Source organism: Girardinichthys multiradiatus, chromosome 11 (assembly GCF_021462225.1).
Source record: "Girardinichthys multiradiatus isolate DD_20200921_A chromosome 11, DD_fGirMul_XY1, whole genome shotgun sequence".
NCBI classification, from domain to species: Eukaryota; Metazoa; Chordata; class Actinopteri; order Cyprinodontiformes; family Goodeidae; genus Girardinichthys; species Girardinichthys multiradiatus.
Window position 1 is genome coordinate 19,712,202 of NC_061804.1, and position 18,883 is coordinate 19,731,084.

Consider the following 18,883-nt stretch of genomic DNA (forward strand, 5'->3'; position numbering starts at 1 on the left):
CAGATGGATTGTTGAAACGTGCTTCCATGTGGGGTCCAACCAGGCCAGTCACTTACACACGCATAACAGTAATGGATTTCTGAAATGTGCCTCCTTGTGGGGCCCTCCCGTGTAGATCTAAGCTTTTGTTATATTTCTAGATCATAGTTGTAGTACCTGACATTATGGAAACACATTATATTACAGCTATAATTCTGCACATCTTCAACAGCTAAACTGTCAGGCTGAAGGATGCTCCACTACATCCATAAAGATGCTTTTATAGGACCTGATTAGAAATCCAGAACTGACTGGAACACTTGTAGTTAGAAGTGCTCTTTTGGTTTTGGGGACTATCTTTACAGGTCTTGAGTCTGTCATTTATGTTATTTGTATGATGTTAGTAAGTTATTTGTGGTTTTAATTCCAGGTGACAGGCTCGCAGTCATCTACTGCTGTAGCTGAGCCAGCCAGAACCTCGTGGGACTCTTTCCCTGATGACAGCATCACACAGGATGCCAGCCTACAGGTAACATTCAGTTAGACTTTGTTGTGAGAAATAAATTTTGGAGTCCTGCTCTCATTCCCTTAGTTTACATGCTTGTTAGTTTAGCTTGTGTTGGGAAGCTATTTTTTAGTCTGAAGGTACCATAAACAGCATTCAGCCAGTCATCTGATCACATGTTTTTAATGGTTCTCCTCATGGAGCCCAAACAAGCCAGTGGCATACACACCTTCAGATGGATTGTTGAAACGTGCTTCCATGTGGGGTCCAACCAGGCCAGTCACTTACACACGCATAACAGTAGTGGATTTCTGAAATGTGCCTCCTTGTGGGGCCCTCCCGTGTGGATCTAAGCTTTTGTTATATTTCTAGATCATAGTTGTAGTACCTGACATTATGGAAGCACATTATATTACAGCTATAATTCTGCACATCTTCAACAGCTAAACTGTCAGGCTGAAGGATGCTCCACTACATCCATAAAGATGCTGTTATAGGACCTGATTAGAAATCCAGAACTGGCTGGAACACTTGTAGTTAGAAGTGCTCTTTTGGTTTTGGGGACTATCTTTACAGGTCTTGAGTCTGTCATTTATGTTATCTGTATGATGTTAGTAAGTTATTTGTGGTTTTAATTCCAGGTGACAGGCTCGCAGTCATCTACTGCTGTAGCTGAGCCAGCCAGAAACTCGTGGGACTCTTTCCCTGATGACAGCATCACACAGGATGCCAGCCTACAGGTAACATTCAGTTAGACTTTGTTGTGAGACATAAACTTTGGAGACCTGCTCTCATTCCCTTAGTTTACATGCTTGTTAGTTTAGCTTGTGTTGGGAAACTATTTTTTAGTCAGAAGGTACCATAAACAGCATTCAGCCAGTCATCTGATCACATGTTTTTAATGGTTCTCCTCATGGAGCCCAAACAAGCCAGTGGCATACACACCTTCAGATGGATTGTTGAAACGTGCTTCCATGTGGGGTCCAACCAGGCCAGTCACTTACACACGCATAACAGTAATGGATTTCTGAAATGTGCCTCCTTGTGGGGCCCTCCCGTGTGGATCTAAGCTTTTGTTATATTTCTAGATCATAGTTGTAGTACCTGACATTATGGAAGCACATTATATTACAGCTATAATTCTGCACATCTTCAACAGCTAAACTGTCAGGCTGAAGGATGCTCCACTACATCCATAAAGATGCTGTTATAGGACCTGATTAGAAATCCAGAACTGGCTGGAACACTTGTAGTTAGAAGTGCTCTTTTGGTTTTGGGGACTATCTTTACAGGTCTTGAGTCTGTCATTTATGTTATCTGTATGATGTTAGTAAGTTATTTGTGGTTTTAATTCCAGGTGACAGGCTCGCAGTCATCTACTGCTGTAGCTGAGCCAGCCAGAACCTCGTGGGACTCTTTCCCTGATGACAGCATCACACAGGATGCCAGCCTACAGGTAACATTCAGTTAGACTTTGTTGTGAGAAATAAATTTTGGAGTCCTGCTCTCATTCCCTTAGTTTACATGCTTGTTAGTTTAGCTTGTGTTGGGAAGCTATTTTTTAGTCTGAAGGTACCATAAACAGCATTCAGCCAGTCATCTGATCACATGTTTTTAATGGTTCTCCTCATGGAGCCCAAACAAGCCAGTGGCATACACACCTTCAGATGGATTGTTGAAACGTGCTTCCATGTGGGGTCCAACCAGGCCAGTCACTTACACACGCATAACAGTAGTGAATTTCTGAAATGTGCCTCCTTGTGGGGCCCTCCCGTGTGGATCTAAGCTTTTGTTATATTTCTAGATCATAGTTGTAGTACCTGACATTATGGAAGCACATTATATTACAGCTATAATTCTGCACATCTTCAACAGCTAAACTGTCAGGCTGAAGGATGCTCCACTACATCCATAAAGATGCTTTTATAGGACCTGATTAGAAATCCAGAACTGACTGGAACACTTGTAGTTAGAAGTGCTCTTTTGGTTTTGGGGACTATCTTTACAGGTCTTGAGTCTGTCATTTATGTTATCTGTATGATGTTAGTAAGTTATTTGTGGTTTTAATTCCAGGTGACAGGCTCGCAGTCATCTACTGCTGTAGCTGAGCCAGCCAGAACATCGTGGGACTCTTTCCCTGATGACAGCATCACACAGGATGCCAGCCTACAGGTAACATTCAGTTAGACTTTGTTGTGAGACATAAACTTTGGAGACCTGCTCTCATTCCCTTAGTTTACATGCTTGTTAGTTTAGCTTGTGTTGGGAAGCTATTTTTTAGTCAGAAGGTACCATAAACAGCATTCAGCCAGTCATCTGATCACATGTTTTTAATGGTTCTCCTCATGGAGCCCAAACAAGCCAGTGGCATACACACCTTCAGATGGATTGTTGAAACGTGCTTCCATGTGGGGTCCAACCAGGCCAGTCACTTACACACGCATAACAGTAATGGATTTCTGAAATGTGCCTCCTTGTGGGGCCCTCCCGTGTGGATCTAAGCTTTTGTTATATTTCTAGATCATAGTTGTAGTACCTGACATTATGGAAGCACATTATATTACAGCTATAATTCTTCACATCTTCAACAGCTAAACTGTCAGGCTGAAGGATGCTCCACTACATCCATAAAGATGCTTTTATAGGACCTGATTAGAAATCCAGAACTGACTGGAACACTTGTAGTTAGAAGTGCTCTTTTGGTTTTGGGGACTATCTTTACAGGTCTTGAGTCTGTCATTTATGTTATCTGTATGATGTTAGTAAGTTATTTGTGGTTTTAATTCCAGGTGACAGGCTCGCAGTCATCTACTGCTGTAGCTGAGCCAGCCAGAACCTCGTGGGACTCTTTCCCTGATGACAGCATCACACAGGATGCCAGCCTACAGGTAACATTCAGTTAGACTTTGTTGTGAGAAATAAACTTTGGAGACCTGCTCTCATTCCCTTAGTTTACATGCTTGTTAGTTTAGCTTGTGTTGGGAAACTATTTTTTAGTCAGAAGGTACCATAAACAGCATTCAGCCAGTCATCTGATCACATGTTTTTAATGGTTTCCTCATGGAGCCCAAACAAGCCAGTGGCATACACACCTTCAGATGGATTGTTGAAACGTGCTTCCATGTGGGGTCCAACCAGGCCAGTCACTTACACACGCATAACAGTAATGGATTTCTGAAATGTGCCTCCTTGTGGGGCCCTCCCGTGTGGATCTAAGCTTTTGTTATATTTCTAGATCATAGTTGTAGTACCTGACATTATGGAAGCACATTATATTACAGCTATAATTCTGCACATCTTCAACAGCTAAACTGTCAGGCTGAAGGATGCTCCACTACATCCATAAAGATGCTTTTATAGGACCTGATTAGAAATCCAGAACTGACTGGAACACTTGTAGTTAGAAGTGCACTTTTGGTTTTGGGGACTATCTTTACAGGTCTTGAGTCTGTCATTTATGTTATCTGTATGATGTTAGTAAGTTATTTGTGGTTTTAATTCCAGGTGACAGGCTCGCAGTCATCTACTGCTGTAGCTGAGCCAGCCAGAAACTCGTGGGACTCTTTCCCTGATGACAGCATCACACAGGATGCCAGCCTACAGGTAACATTCAGTTAGACTTTGTTGTGAGAAATAAATTTTGGAGACCTGCTCTCATTCCCTTAGTTTACATGCTTGTTAGTTTAGCTTGTGTTGGGAAACTATTTTTTAGTCAGAAGGTACCATAAACAGCATTCAGCCAGTCATCTGATCACATGTTTTTAATGGTTTCCTCATGGAGCCCAAACAAGCCAGTGGCATACACACCTTCAGATAGATTGTTGAAGCGTGCTTCCATGTGGGGTCCAACCAGGCCAGTCACTTACACACGCATAACAGTAATGGATTTCTGAAATGTGCCTCCTTGTGGGGCCCTCCCGTGTGGATCTAAGCTTTTGTTATATTTCTAGATCATAGTTGTAGTACCTGACATTATGGAAGCACATTATATTAACATTCATTTAGACTTGTGAGAAATAAACTTTGGAGACCTATTTTTGTTCACTTAGTTTACATGCTTGTCCCCGTAGATTGCTTTTAGTTGAGAAGCTGTTATTTAGTCAGAATTTGGTTTTATTTAATTTGTTAAGCTGATGTGTAAGGAAGGAATCCATGATTGGTGTGTACCCTTTTGCTGATTGTAAAGTAGGATACCTTAAACAGCGTTCAACCCATTTGTTTTTGTTGTAAGAAGTAATCTTTGGAGCCTTTTACTTGTTCTCTCGGTAACAATTTCTTTGCATTGTATGTGTCCTTGTGGGGACCATTGATCCAAGGTTTTGACATATTTTCGATCATATTTGCAGCACCGGTCATTTATCAGTTAAGGCAGTCAATAGAAACTTCAGTTATTTACAGCAAATAAATTCCAGTGTTTTACAGTCATGCACTACATCATTAGCTTACATATACTGTAACCACACATTTCTTTTCATCATCCCCATATAGCTATCAATCATCAAAGGAGTGTCTCTAGTGGACTACTCAGACAGTGATGATGATTCCCAAAAAGACGTCTCTGCACCTCTACAAAAGCAAATAAAAAGAACAACAATAATGGTAAAGACATACAATTATTTTTAAAATCTAAAAAGTCACAAGAAACTAATTTATTTTTTTTAATAACTGTGTGTCTGCACGTACAATCACAGGAATTGAATAATTATAGCTTGATATAATCTTTTAACAGATGAATAAAGTTCCAAGTTTTTCTGATGCTATCTACAATTCAAGTAATGACTGTATGGAAGGCCCTTCAACCTCATTCGCAATGGATTCACAAAGGCCTATAAGAGGAACTTACTTCTCTGTAAGCCTCATGAATTAATGTCATTTAAAGAGTAATACCAGAGTAGACTTTTGATATGATTGCTTAAAATGAAAGGCGTTCATTGCTATAGCATGTTTTACTAATTTTCTTGTTCTTGTTGCTTGTTCATCTTGTTCAGTTGACAACTTTTTTTTTTAAATTGCCCAAATCTTTGCATATATGTCTTTTATTTTCTTAAAATTTGATATTTTCCTTAACATTGCATTTTACTTTATCTGTTTGGATCTAAATTTACTCAAAACAAGAGTATATTAAACTTGACCAAGCACTCTCATACAGGTGCATTTATAAAAATTAGAATATTGCTCAAAAGTGCAACATTTCTTGCCAGTCATTTCAAAAAGTGAAACAATTGTTTTATAGATTTATTGCACATTGAGTAGAATATTTCAAGCTTTTATTTCTTGTAATTTAGACAATTATGGCTTTCAGGTAAAGAGAGCTCAGAATTTTGTTTCTCAGAATATTAGAATATCACATTCGACCAACCAAAAAGGATGTTTTAAGCTCTACTGTCAAGTTTCTCAACAGTATGTCCATTTCCATGCACTAAGAATCTGGTTGGGCTCCTCTTGCATGAATGATTGCATCAATGCACCGTGACATAGAGTCCATCAGCCTGTGGTTTTGCATAGCTGTAATGGAAGCCCAGATTGCTTTGATAGTTGCCTTTAGGTCATCTGCCTTTTTAGGTCTGATGTCTCTCATCTTGCGCTTGACAACATCCCATAGATTTTCTATGGGGTTAAAGGTCAGGGGAGTTTGCTGGCCAATCAAGAACAGGAATACCATAGTCATTGGACTAGGTTCTGGTACTTTTGGCAGTGTGGGCAGGTGCCAAGTCCTCCTGGAAAACAAACCCAGCATCTCCATACAGCTTGTCAGCAGAGAGAACTTTGTCAGAGAACAAACTCTAGAACTCCCTGCTAGATGGCTGCATTGGCTATGAACTTCAGACCCAGTGGACCAGAACCAGCAGATAACATGGCACCCCAAACCATCACTGACTATGGAAACTTCACATTGGACTTAAAACAACTTGGATTATGTGCCTCTTCATTCTTCCTCCAGTGTCTGCAACCTTGATTTCCAAATGAAATGCAGAATTTACTTTCAGCTGAAAACAGGACTCTGGACCATTGAGCAACAGTCGAGTTCCTGTGCCTAGGTGAGATGATTTGGATGTTGTCTCTGGTTCTGGAGTGGCTTGACACCAGGAATGCGACGTTTATAGCCCATGTCTAGTATTCATTTGTGTGCTGGCTCTTGATGCTCCAGCCTCAGCCCACTCATTGTCAACCTTGACAACCCCCTCAAGGCTGCTGTTCTCGCTGTTGTTTTTGCATCTTTTACCAAACTTCTTTTTTCACACTCAATTTTCTGTTACTGTGCTTTGATCCAGAACTCTGTGCGCAAATTGCTTTTAGCAATGAACTTTTGTGGCTTCCCCTCCTTGTAAAGGGTGTAGATGACTGTCTTCTGGCCATCTGTGAAGTTAGCAGTCTTCCCCGTGATTGTATCTCTACTGACCCAGAGTGAAAGACGGTTTGAAGGATCAGAACACCTTTGTAGACGTTTGGAATTAATTAGCTGATTAAGGTGTGAAACAATGAGTTTCCAATAATTAACTTCCTCACAGTATTCTGAATTTGGGGTTTACTAGTAAGCCATAATCATCAAAATTATGGGAAACAAGGACGTGGAATATATCACTCTGTGATAATTCTATATGAGATATGAGTTCCATTTTCTGAGATGACTGGCAAAAAATACACTGCTCAAACAAATAAAGGGAACACTTAAACAACACAATATAACTCCAAATGAATCAAACATATGTAAAATCATACTGTCCACCTAGGAAGCAACACTGATGTTGTTGTGCTCTTGTGCAAATGAAATAGACAACAGGGGGAAATCTTTGGCGATTAGCAAGACACACTCAATAAAGGAGTGGTTCTGCAGGTGGGGACCACAGGCCACTTCTCAGTATCTACGCTTTCAGGCTGATGTTTTGGTCACTTTTGAATGTTGGTGGTGCTTTCACACTCGTGGTAGCATGAGACGGACTCTACAACCCACACAAGTGGCTCAGGTAGTGCAGCTCATCCAGGATGGCTCATCAATGCCAGCTGTGGCAAGGTTTGCTGTGTCTGTCAGCGTAGTGTCCAGAGCCTGGAGGCGCTACCAGGAGTCAGGTCAGTACACCAGGAGACGTGGAGGAGGCCGTAGGAGGGCAACAACCCAGCAGCAGGACCGCTACCTACGCCTTTGTGCAAGGAGGAACAGGAGAAGCACTGCCAGAGCCCTGCAAAATGACCTCCAGCAGGCCACCAATGTGCATGTGTCTGCACAAACGGTTAGAAACCGACTCCATGAGGATGGTATGAGGGCCCGACGTCCACAAATTGGGGTTGTGCTCACAGCCCAACACCGTGCAGGACACTTGGCATTTGTCAGAGAACACCAGGATTGGCAAATTTGCCACTGGTGCCCTGTGGTCTTCACAGATGAAAGCAGGTTCCCACTGAGCACATGTGACAGACGTCACATGTCTGGAGACACCGTGGAGAGCAATCTGCTGCCTGCAACATCCTTCAGCATGACCGGTTTGGCAGTGCATCAGTAATGGTGTGGGGTGGGATTTCTTTGGAGGGTGGCATGGCCTTCCATGGGCTCGCCAGAGGTAGCCTGATTGCCTTTAGGTACCGAGATGAGATCCTCAGACCCCTTGCGAGACCATATGCTGGTGCGGTTGGCCCTGGGTTCCTCCTAATGCAGGACAATGCTAGACCTCATGTGGCTGGAGTGTGTCAGCAGTTCCTGCAAGATTAAGACATTGAAGCTATGGACTGGCCCGCCAGTTCCCCAGACCTGAATTCGATTGAGCACATCTGGGACATCATGTCTCGCTCCATCCACCAACGTTGTACCACAGACTGTACAGGAGTTGGCGGATGCTTTAGTCCAGGTCAGGGAGGAGATCCCTCAGGAGACCATCCACCGTCTCATCAGGAGCATGCCCAGGCGTTGTAGGGAGGTCATACAGGCACGTGGAGGTCACACACAATACTGAGCCTCATTTTGACTTGTTTTAAGGACATTACATCAAAGTTGGATCAGCCTGTAGTGTGTTTTTCCACTTTAATTTTGTGTGTGACTCCAAATCCAGGCCTCCATTGATTAATAAATTTGATTTCCACTGAAGATTTTTGTGTGATTTTGTTGTCAGCACATTCAACTTTCTACAGAACAAAGTATTAAATGAGAATATTTCATTCATTCAGATATAGGATGTTAGTTGAGTGTTCCCTTTATTTTTTTGAGCAGTGTATTTCACTTCAATGCAATTTTCTTGTTTTTTGAGATGTATCTGTAGAGTTAACATCTGTGTTTTCAAGGTGGATTTTAAATCAAGGCCTGATTTTCTTTTTAATTAATTCTAATAGAGGAAGAAATACTAACTTCTTCCTTCTCCTCTTTCTCTAAATGATTCAGAGGAGCTTTGCAGGGTTAGATGAGGCAAGTGAAGACAGTGAAGATGAATATATTCCAGAAACCACTGGAGAAAGCACAGACAGTGAAGCCAGTGTGGAATTAAGTCTGGAAAAAGGTCCGAAGGATAAAACTATGTCATTTAGTCAAAATAGAAGCAAGTTTTGCAGGCAGAGTAAGAGTGAGTCCAGTCAGACTAGAAACTTTGAAAGTCATGATTCCAGAGCCACTACATATAAAGATGAAAGGGCCCCCCTGGAGGAAGAATCTGTTTATGTTGCTCCTGTTTTGAAGAAGGAAGATGGATCCAGGACCTATAATAAGAAACACCACTGTGTGTATTGTGGAGTATTTGTTCAAAAAATGTCAAGACATCTATTGCGCAGACACATGGATAAAATAGAGGTTGCAAAAGCCTACAGTTTGCCAAAAAACTCAAAACAAAGACGACTCCAGTTGGATTATTTGCGAAATAAGGGAAACTTTGAGCACAACACTGAAGTTATGGAAAGTAACCAAGGCAAGCTCATTGCGTGGAAACAACCAAAGAAGAAAACAGAAGGGGAAATATTCAAACATTGTTTGTACTGCTATGGACTGTTCAAAAAAAAGGCAATGTGGCGACATTTCCAGTCCTGCAAATTCAAGCCTCAAGATAAGTCTTTGAAAAAGGGGAAAACAAGAGTTCAAGCATTGTGTGCATTTGCTGAACCAGTTCCACCAGAGTTCAGTGATTCATACTGGAGGTTTCTAAGTGAGATGCATCAAGATGAGATTACAGTTGCATGTAAGAAGGATCAATGCATACTAGATTTTGGATACAGATTGTTCCACAAGAATGAGAGGGTAGTCAGCCAGCACCAATACATCCGTCAAAAGCTAAGAGAGCTTGGCAGACTGCTACTTGAGGCAAGAAATATTGCTTCTGTGAAGAGTATTAAAGATCTCATAAAGCCTGAAAAATATGTTACAGTTGTCGCTGCTGCAAGACGTCTAGCTGGATTCAGTGAAGAAAGTGGCAACTATCAACGACCATCTCTCGCTCGAAAAGTTGGTCACGACATGCATTCTTTAGCCATGTTCATTAAGACGGAAGGACTGAAGATGAAGGATAAGGAAGCTGTGCAAAACGCAGAGGAGTTTGCACAACTGTATCAAGAAAGTTGGAAATATGATATTGCAAGCCAAGCTTTAACCCAGCTTGAACAGAAAAAGTGGAATGCACCTCTACTGTTACCTTTCACACACGATGTCCAGATTCTTCACAACCATTTGTTAGAAAGACAGCAGGAATGTTTACATGCCTTGAAAGAAGAGGCCTCACAGTCCAGCTGGAAGGATCTTGCCAAAGTGACTCTGGCACAAGTAATCCTTTTCAACCGTCGACGAGCTGGGGAGGTTTCCAGGATGCATTTGTCAGTTTACTTATCAAAGGACACATCAGAAACACACGAGGATGTTAACCTGGCCCTCACAGCACTTGAACAAAAGCTCTGCAACTATTTTGTCCGGATAACCATTGTGGGAAAAAGAGGAAGAAAAGTTCCTGTTCTGCTGGGTCCAATGATGAAGGAATCCCTTGATGCTCTTACTAGAAGGCGGGAAGAATGTGGAGTCCTGGAAGAAAATCAATACCTGTTTGCGTTGCCGAATTCTGTCCATTACCTCAGAGGTTCAGACTGTATAAGGCAGTTTGTGAGTGAGTGCAGTGGCCTCAAAAACCCTACAGCACTCACCTCAACAAAGCTCAGGAAACACATTGCAACATTGTCAACAGTTTTGAACCTGAAGACTACAGAACTTGACCAGTTGGCAGATTTCCTTGGGCATAATGTTGCTGTTCACAGGAAGCACTATCGCCTTCCAGAGGGTACCATACAGTTAGCAAAAATAAGCAAAGTTCTCCTTGCAATGGAACAAGGACGGCTAGGAGAGTATAAAGGGAAGAGTCTGGATGAAATCCACCTTGATGTCAACGGTATTAACATTTAACACTTTAATGCAAGGGAAATTGAAGTTGCTAACCTTGGTATTTAAGAATAGATTAATGAAATGAGATATTTATGGAGGAGGGCATGTTTTATTGTTAAGGATGAATAAACATCATATTAGTTGAAAATGGTATCATTTAGGCTTTACATAAAAATGTTGGCTTATTCTGATTTGATTTGAGGCAAAAAAAAAAAAAAATTAAAAGGTGCTATTTAGGTACTTTTTATGGTTTCCTATCTTTTGTGGAATTGGTTCTTGAGTGTTTTATTAGTTCTATTAAACAAATCTCTTCAAATTTATCTCATTACCATATTAGAAACTCTTGACATGGATGGTTCTTCACAAGAGAAAGGTATGAATTTGTTTATTTTTTCTATACCGCAATAATCTCTGTAGTTTTAAATACACTAGATGACTGCATGTTAATGTTGTTTTAATTAAAATTTCATTAAATTGAAAACATCCAAGATAGGACTGATGTAGGGAAATTTCATGCCATAATTTTATTTAAGCTCTGTCATAAAAAAAGTACAAATATTAATTTTTGTATCTACAGGTACATTCAAAACTTTCAGATATAATGAAATGTATTGATATGATGCATTCAAAAAGTTCAATATTTTTGGCGATTCATTACAAAAATTGAAACTGATATTGGGTATTCATTACACAGTGAAATATTTCAACCCTGTGTTTTTGTAATTTCATAGTTATGGCTAACATAATAAAAAAGCTAAAATTCAGTGTTTCAGAAAATTTTTATATTAAATTACAACAATTATAAACAATATTTTGTAATGTATAATGGGAGCCCAGGTGTCTTTTAGAGCCACTTTCAGGTCATCTGCATGGTTACTTCTGGTGTCCCTCATCTTTCTCTTGACAAAACAACTTAGATTTTTAGGCTTAGGTGGGGCCAGTTTTCTGGCCAATCAAGCACAGCAACACTGTGGTCAATGGACCAACTTTTGGCAGTGAGAGCTGGTGCCAAGTCCTGTGGGAAAGTGACATCAGTATCTAAATAAAGCTTGTCAACAAGGGGATGTGTGAAGTGGTCTAAATATCATACTAGATTGCTGACTGGACTTCAGAAAACACATTGGACCAGAATCAGCAGATGTCACTAATAGGGATTCCACTCTTCCTCCAGACTCTGGAAGCTTGAAAGGAAATGCTAATTTAATGTTTTTATGAAAAGATGATTTTAGACAGTGGTCCAGTTCATATTCTCATGCATAGTTGGTAAACTGTTGTTTTGGCACTAGCGCTGGTGTTTAGTTGTATTATAAAAGGAATTACTTTTTTTACCAGTTAAGGTTGAAAACCTGTCTAATTACTTCTTTGTAAACCTCATATTAAGAAGAGCATATTAAAATCAACATTAAATGAAATTACCTTTTACTTTGGATTATCAAAAAAGTGGCCTGGTTTGGTAAAACTCTTAATTTATGGCCTCTTACTGTTGAATTTGGTCAGTCACAATAAGTCATTAACTAAATAATTAATGAACAATAAAGAGTTAGTAGTCCAAAAATATGTAGCCTACAAATTGACAGCTACGGGTTAGTTTGTTTTATAAAATAAAATGTTACTGAAAACATTTATAGGAAAATACAATTTCTTAGCACTACTGCCAGCTAACATTTTTCAATTATATCATAATGTCTTATTCAGCTTTGTGGCAAGTGGCTCATTCACACAAGTCTCTTTGCCATATACATTATGAAGAGCACTGATATCCCTGGAAACCTATATTACTCCTGATTTCCTGTCAATTAGGATGACCTAAGATATGGATTAAAGCAATAGTTAATTTTACTTTTTTTTTTTTTGCTTGTTGGTGTATTGTTAATTCTGACTTTTGAAAACAATTCTTCTTTCATGTACATAGTTGATATGCCTGACGGAACTGAGAATGGCACCAATTTATCCTCACAAGAAGGTAAAATGTTCACATAATAAAGAAAGCGGTTAAACAAAAAAGGGCCACTTTTCTCTGAATTAAACACATTTTACAACCTGAGTTCTATATACAAACGTGGACAAAATTGTTGGTACCCCTCGGTTAATGAAAGAAAAACCAACAAAGGTCACAGAAATAACTTAAATCTGACAAAGGTTATAATGAATAAATATTCTATGAAAATGAGCACATGAAAGTCAGACACTGCTTTCAAACATCCTTCAACAGAATTATTTAAAAAAATAAACTCATGAAACAGGCCTGGACCAAAACGATGGAACCCTTAACTTAATATTTTGTTGCTCAACCTTTTGAAGCAATCACTGCAATCAAAGGATTCCTATAACTGTCAGTGAGACTTCTGTCCCTCTCAGAAGGTATTTTAGCCCACTCCTCATGAGCAAACTGCTCCAGTTGTCTCATTTTTGAAGGGCACCTTTTCCAGACGGCATGTTTCAGCACCTTCCAAATATGCTTAATAGGATTTAGGTAAGGGCTCATAGAAGGCCACTTCAGAATAGTCCAATGTTTTCCTCTATCTGTGTTTTTTGGGTTATTATCCTGTTGCAAGACCCATGACCTGCGACTGAGACCAAGCTTTCTGACACTGGCCAGCACATTTATCTCTAGAATCCCCTGATAGTCTTGAGATTTCATTATACCTGCACAGATTCAAGATACCCTGTGCCAGATGCAGCAAAGTAGCCCCAGAACATAACAGACTCCTCCATGTTTCACAGTAGGGACAGTGTTCTTTTCTTCATATGCTTAAATTTTTCCATCTGCAAACATAGAGCTGATGTGCCTTGCCAGAAAGTATAGTTTTTGTCTCATCTGTCCATAGGACATTGTCCCACAAGCTTTGTGGCTTGTCAACATGTAGTTTGGCAAATTCCAGTCTGGCTTTTTTATGATTTTTCAAAGATGGTGTTCTCCTTGGTCGTCTCCCATTAAGTCCACTTTGCCTCAAACAACGTTGGATGGTGCAATCTGACACTGATGTTCCTTGAGCTTTAAGTTCACCTTTAATCTCTTTAGAAGTTTTTCTGGGCTCTTTTGTTACCATTTGTATTATCAGTCTCTTTGTTTTGTCATAAATTTTCCTCCTGTGGCCATGTCCAGGGAGGTTGGCTACAGTCCCATGGATCTTAAATTTCTGAATATGTGCAACTGTAGTCATAACATGAAGCTGCTTGGAGATGGTCTTATAACCTTTACCTTTACCATGCTTGTCTATAATTTTCTTCCTAATCTCCTGAGACAACGCTTTCCTTCGCTTCCTCTGATCCATGTTGAGTGTGGTACACACCATGTCACCAAATAGCACAGTGACTACCTGTAACCCTATATATAGGCCCACTGACTGATTACAAGAATGTAGACACCTGTGATGTTAATTAATGGACACACCTCGATTTAACACGTCCCTTTGGTCACATTATTTTCAGGGGTACCATCATTTTTGTCCAGGCCTGTTTCATGACTTTATTTGTTTAAATAATTCTGTTGAAGCATGTTTGAAAAGCATTGTCTGACTTTAATTTGTTCATTTTCATATAATTTTTTATTTATGATTAACTTTATCAGATTCAAGTTATTTTTGTGACCATTGTGGGTTTTTCTTTCATTAACTGAGGCGTCCACGTGCGTACATGAACTGTTAAAGTACTGTAGATCATTGAAAGTTTAAACAGTTTTTTTATGTTCCTAAAATTAATATTTCAGAAGATCCAGAAGCTTCTGAAGAGACACCTTGTATCCCCACATCCAGTGGCTTAAGTCAGGAAAACTTGACCAAAAAGAAAGGTGAGCTTGTAAAACTGCAGTTTGGGGTTAGTACTCTTCTTCAACATTGATTTTTATTCATTTTTTTTTAATACCACCACTTTTAACTAATATTACAAGTCCATTACATTTATATCTGATCCTGCCTAGTATTTACTAACATCCAAATTTGATTCAAACAAGATTGGTTCTACAGGACTTGATTGTAATAAATAACTCTTTATGAACACAAGTGTAAATAGAAGGTTTTTTGGTTTTTTTTCTTTAGTTCGCTGTTGATATTTATGCCCTTGATCAGCGTGTTTGCTGTTCTAATAAGATGAGTTTAACCTGTTCTTTTCTGTACTTCAAAGTCACAAATTCAGATGGGCTGATGCCAGAAGTCAACGAAGTGACCTCTTGTACCCCCACCTCTAGCAGCCAAAGTAACGAAAGGTCTGCCAAAAAGAGTGGTGAGTTTGGAGTAATCCTCTTCAATACATAACTTCATCATGATTGCTTTTAAATGGTCCAATTATTACTACAGTATCAATATTCTAATTATCCTCACATTTACTGCTTACTAAGATTTAAATGACCGAAGCAAAATGTATTAACCACTTGACTTTTTTTACTTAGACATGTCAGGTCTAAACTTTTGAATTTTGTCGTAAAATGCAAATTAATGCGCCCCTTCTCAGGTGGGTTTCACGTCATTGTTAAATTGGATTATTTGTGAGATGTTCGTTTCCATCTATTATTAAATAGGGGTAATGTACATGACACATCTACCTCAAGACAGAAAAAAATCTTTGCATCAAATTTACCTGTTGGCAAATTTGCATATCGATGATGTGCTCTCCTGGTGGAGTTTGACTGCCTGTACCAGCAGTGACACTGACTGATTAATATCCCAGAAATAAACTGATTTACTTGTTTTTTTACTGTAGGCTCATTACTATTGACAAAGATAGTTGAATTATTAAAATATCTCATTTAAATGATATTGTGGGATTATTGTACATAAAGTGAATGTATCCTCTGTGCAGTTTTGTTCTAATGAAGTTGTAAACTAAATTGTGCTCTTTTTATGCCCTTAGGTAAAGAAAAAGTTGTGAAAAGAAGCTGGACCCCAGAGGAATGTGCTGCTGTAAATAAACATTTAAGGAAGTACATATTGACAAATCAGGTTCCTGGTAAGCTTGACTGTGAGAGATGCATTGCTGCAGAACCACAAGCACTGAGTAAAAGAGACTGGAGAGCAGTTAAGTACTTTGTCAAAAACAGAATAACCACCATGAGGAGAAAATATGAGTGACAGAGCTTCCCTGAACAGAGGTAGAAACACATGGCTGGTCCTGTTTCACCAGTTCTTTACTATTTGTTTGTAATTTTTATGGACAAAGTTCAAACAAAGTATATTTCAGTTTATTGATACATGTTCTGAGGAAGAAATATGGGAAATGTTTAAATGGCACATTCAGTGCTAAAATGTTGAAATAAAACATGTGCAGCTCAAAATAAAGTTCCTTTATTCAGTGGCTACATTTGTAATGTGTCCATTTTAAATTTTGACTCAAGCAGTTCATGATTAATAGTAAATCATGTGTATTTTATAGTTGGCTAAAATGAAGATTGTAAATATATAAAAAATTGACCTGTATGCCTAAACAAATGGAAGAATATTAAGGCTGTGACTAGGAAAAATGCACCACAATCGAATAATGACAGATGTACTTAAGAATGCACATTTCAATATATATCTAGTCTATTAAGCCAGATGAAAGGATTAATAACACTAACAAAATTTTAAGGTTTTTTCCCATTAAACAATCAAGTCTTGACAAATGCATGTTTGGGTTAGATTAGGGTTGGGATTGAATTTGATAGATCCTAATTTAAAGATAAAGCAAATCTTTATGAAGGCCTAACAAGAGTTAAATGTTAAAAGCAAGCCCCATAACTGGCTAAAAAAATTATGTGTGTAAAGATGGACCTCTTAACGTTCGAACATTAAAAGCAAGCCCCATAACTGACTAAAAATCAAACGTGTGTGAAGGTGGGTCCTGCAAAGTATGAATGTTAGAAACTGGCCCCACATGTGATTGAAAAACAGACATGTAAAATAAAGTTTGAAATTTTGCATATTGAACGTGACTTTTAATATGTAGATTTTTTTTGGGATCTGCCTGATTTTTTTCATAGTTCTAGGACCACTAGAATGGGTGGACCCCACAACCCAGTCAACTACTTGCGGTCCTGCTGTGGGAGTTTAACAAGGATGTGTGTGTGTGTGTGTGTGTGTGTGTGCGCGCTCATATCTGCTAAGGAGAGATTTGTGACATGCTGTTCACCCCTCTCAGTCAAAACCTTTAGTTGTTCCTCATTTGCATGTAAAATACTTTAACAAGAAAGCATCACACTCTACTCTGTCTTGTCATGTTGGATTCCCTGCAGCAGATCTATCTGCCATCTCTATTTGTGGCATCTTAGAGACACACTCATTCAAATTAAACAAGCCGAATTTCTTACTCAAGTGAAAAGACGTATCACTTCTAAGGAGGTTAGTTCTTTTTCAGCAGCAGCTTGCCTGCTTTAACAATACATCCAAGGTAAATCTTCCCTACCCAACTGGCCATTATAATGATTTGTTGCATGCACTGAACTTTTACTTCCACCCCAGTGTGTCCGTGATTTCTGCTTATTCTTGTCCTTTTGTTTAAGTGTTATTCTTGTGAATTTAAGTCTGCATTATTTTCTTTCTCTGGCTGTGTTTAAATAGTTAATTTGTTTATCCACCCACAACAAAGTATTTGCTACATAGGATCTGGAGGATGATACAACACAACTGATGAAACCCTTCTAGCAAAATGTGATTATAACCTTGTTATAACTTATAACTTATCACAAAGAAGCAGCAAAAAAAAAATGCATTTTATATTTTCTATTCTTAAATATGTTGTCATGATATATTCCTCAACCATATAAAAATAATACTTATTAAAACAAACTGGCATATTTTGCTTGTTCTGCATGCATCTAATCATTATTTTCCTTAAATCTTCAATAGACTGACATTAAAGTTGTTTTTAATGTGTAGGTGCATTTGTTAAAGCTTGTTTTCAAGCTCCACCAAAGATGGTCCAAATCTATCTGCAAAAGGAGTTTGGTCCTGTGCTTTAGATATGGGGATCAAACCACTTACTATTGAAATGGATGAAGGCCATCATCATTGGCATCCAGAAAAAAGCGGACCACCAAGAACTAGAGAAGGATAAGTCTCCAAGAAGATTATGCAGTCGTTCCAAAAACACCTTGAGCCAAACAGATGAGAGGAACAAGCTGGTTTCTTATTAGGACAAGGATGTTGAAACCAACTATTTACCCCACAGTCACTGTATTCAACATCTTGAAATCAACTTCTGACTGTGTTGGCTGGACCGCCTTGTGGAGAATGCTAGAAACTGAATATTTGCCACATGAGATCACTGCACTTCTGCAATTCACCTTTGAAGGTTGAACCAGCGTTGCCCGGATCCAAAATGACCTCTCTGAAGAATGCACCATAGAGTCTTTTTGGCCAAAAAGATGTGGTCTCCTCTCTCCTGCTCACAGTTGTCATAAACACCACCATGCAAAAGGTTTTCAGAACCTAAAGAGGTGTAGAATGTGATTCAAACCAGTTTTCCAGAAACATTGTGGGCACCCATTTAAATAATTAGCTGTTTATTTAAAAAAGGTTAACCTACTGCAGTTTAATAAAAGAAAAAAAGGATTTAAGTATTTAAAAAGCACAAAATACAACCTCTTGTTGTATTAACATCTGTGAAACATTTTCTGTGATTATCAACCAATCTCTGATATCAGTCGGAGTAAAGTTTACCCCATTTCTTACTTTGTTTCATGTGTAAGTCCAGTCTCTGTAGTTTTCTTGAAATCTAGCAAAGTAAAAAACTAGCACGAGAGTTTGATGCACTCACTTAGCTTTAGCTGATTTGACAAATGTAGTCTGTGATCCTTCATCAGGTGCAGTTGTCAAGTCTGTGATCCCTGGTCTTTCAGTCATCATCCAAAAAATCTGCTGAAACCAGTTGGTTGGTGTTTACTCAAAGTCTTTTTAAAATCTAAAAAGACTGTGGAACTTATGTGGCGCGTCGCCATCTTAAGAAAGGATCTTTTCTAGGTTGCTTTAGTCAAATCTCAGTTTTATTTGCAAACCTACACTGTTCAAATTTGAGCTGGGAATCGTAATAAAGTCAGCCACAATCATGATGGATCAGTCATCCCATTCTGGCTTAATGGGACAATGTAGAAA

General features: G+C 39.0%; 1 protein-coding gene across 7 annotated transcripts; it reads left to right on the forward strand.

Moving 5' to 3' along the window:
• Positions 1-445: 445 nt before the first annotated feature.
• On the forward strand, positions 446-16,111 carry LOC124876976. 7 transcript variants are annotated; one of them, XM_047380056.1, is made up of 8 exons: positions 446-508; positions 4,973-5,083; positions 5,214-5,333; positions 11,158-11,193; positions 12,733-12,783; positions 14,530-14,610; positions 14,943-15,041; positions 15,669-16,111. In XM_047380056.1, the coding sequence occupies exons 4-8, from the start codon at positions 11,169-11,171 to the stop codon at positions 15,884-15,886; spliced, it is 474 nt and encodes a 157-aa protein (XP_047236012.1). In that variant the 5' UTR covers positions 446-508; positions 4,973-5,083; positions 5,214-5,333; positions 11,158-11,168; the 3' UTR covers positions 15,887-16,111. The 7 variants fall into 7 exon arrangements, 6 of the variants coding, with proteins under 6 accessions (XP_047236012.1, XP_047236015.1, XP_047236013.1 ...); XM_047380057.1 differs by lacking the exon at positions 446-508 and adding an exon at positions 2,602-2,656; XM_047380058.1 differs by lacking the exon at positions 446-508 and adding an exon at positions 4,035-4,087.
• The last annotated feature ends 2,772 nt before the right edge of the window (positions 16,112-18,883 follow it).

Excerpts from the sequence above, each read along its gene's own strand:
- LOC124876976 (XM_047380054.1), top strand. The coding sequence starts at position 8,844 with ATGATTCAGAGGAGCTTTGCAGGGTTAGATGAGGCAAGTGAAGACAGT. Across the intron at positions 10,029-14,529 it reads AAAGTTGGAAATATGATATT|AAGATCCAGAAGCTTCTGAA; the intron begins GCAAGCCAAGCT and ends TTAATATTTCAG.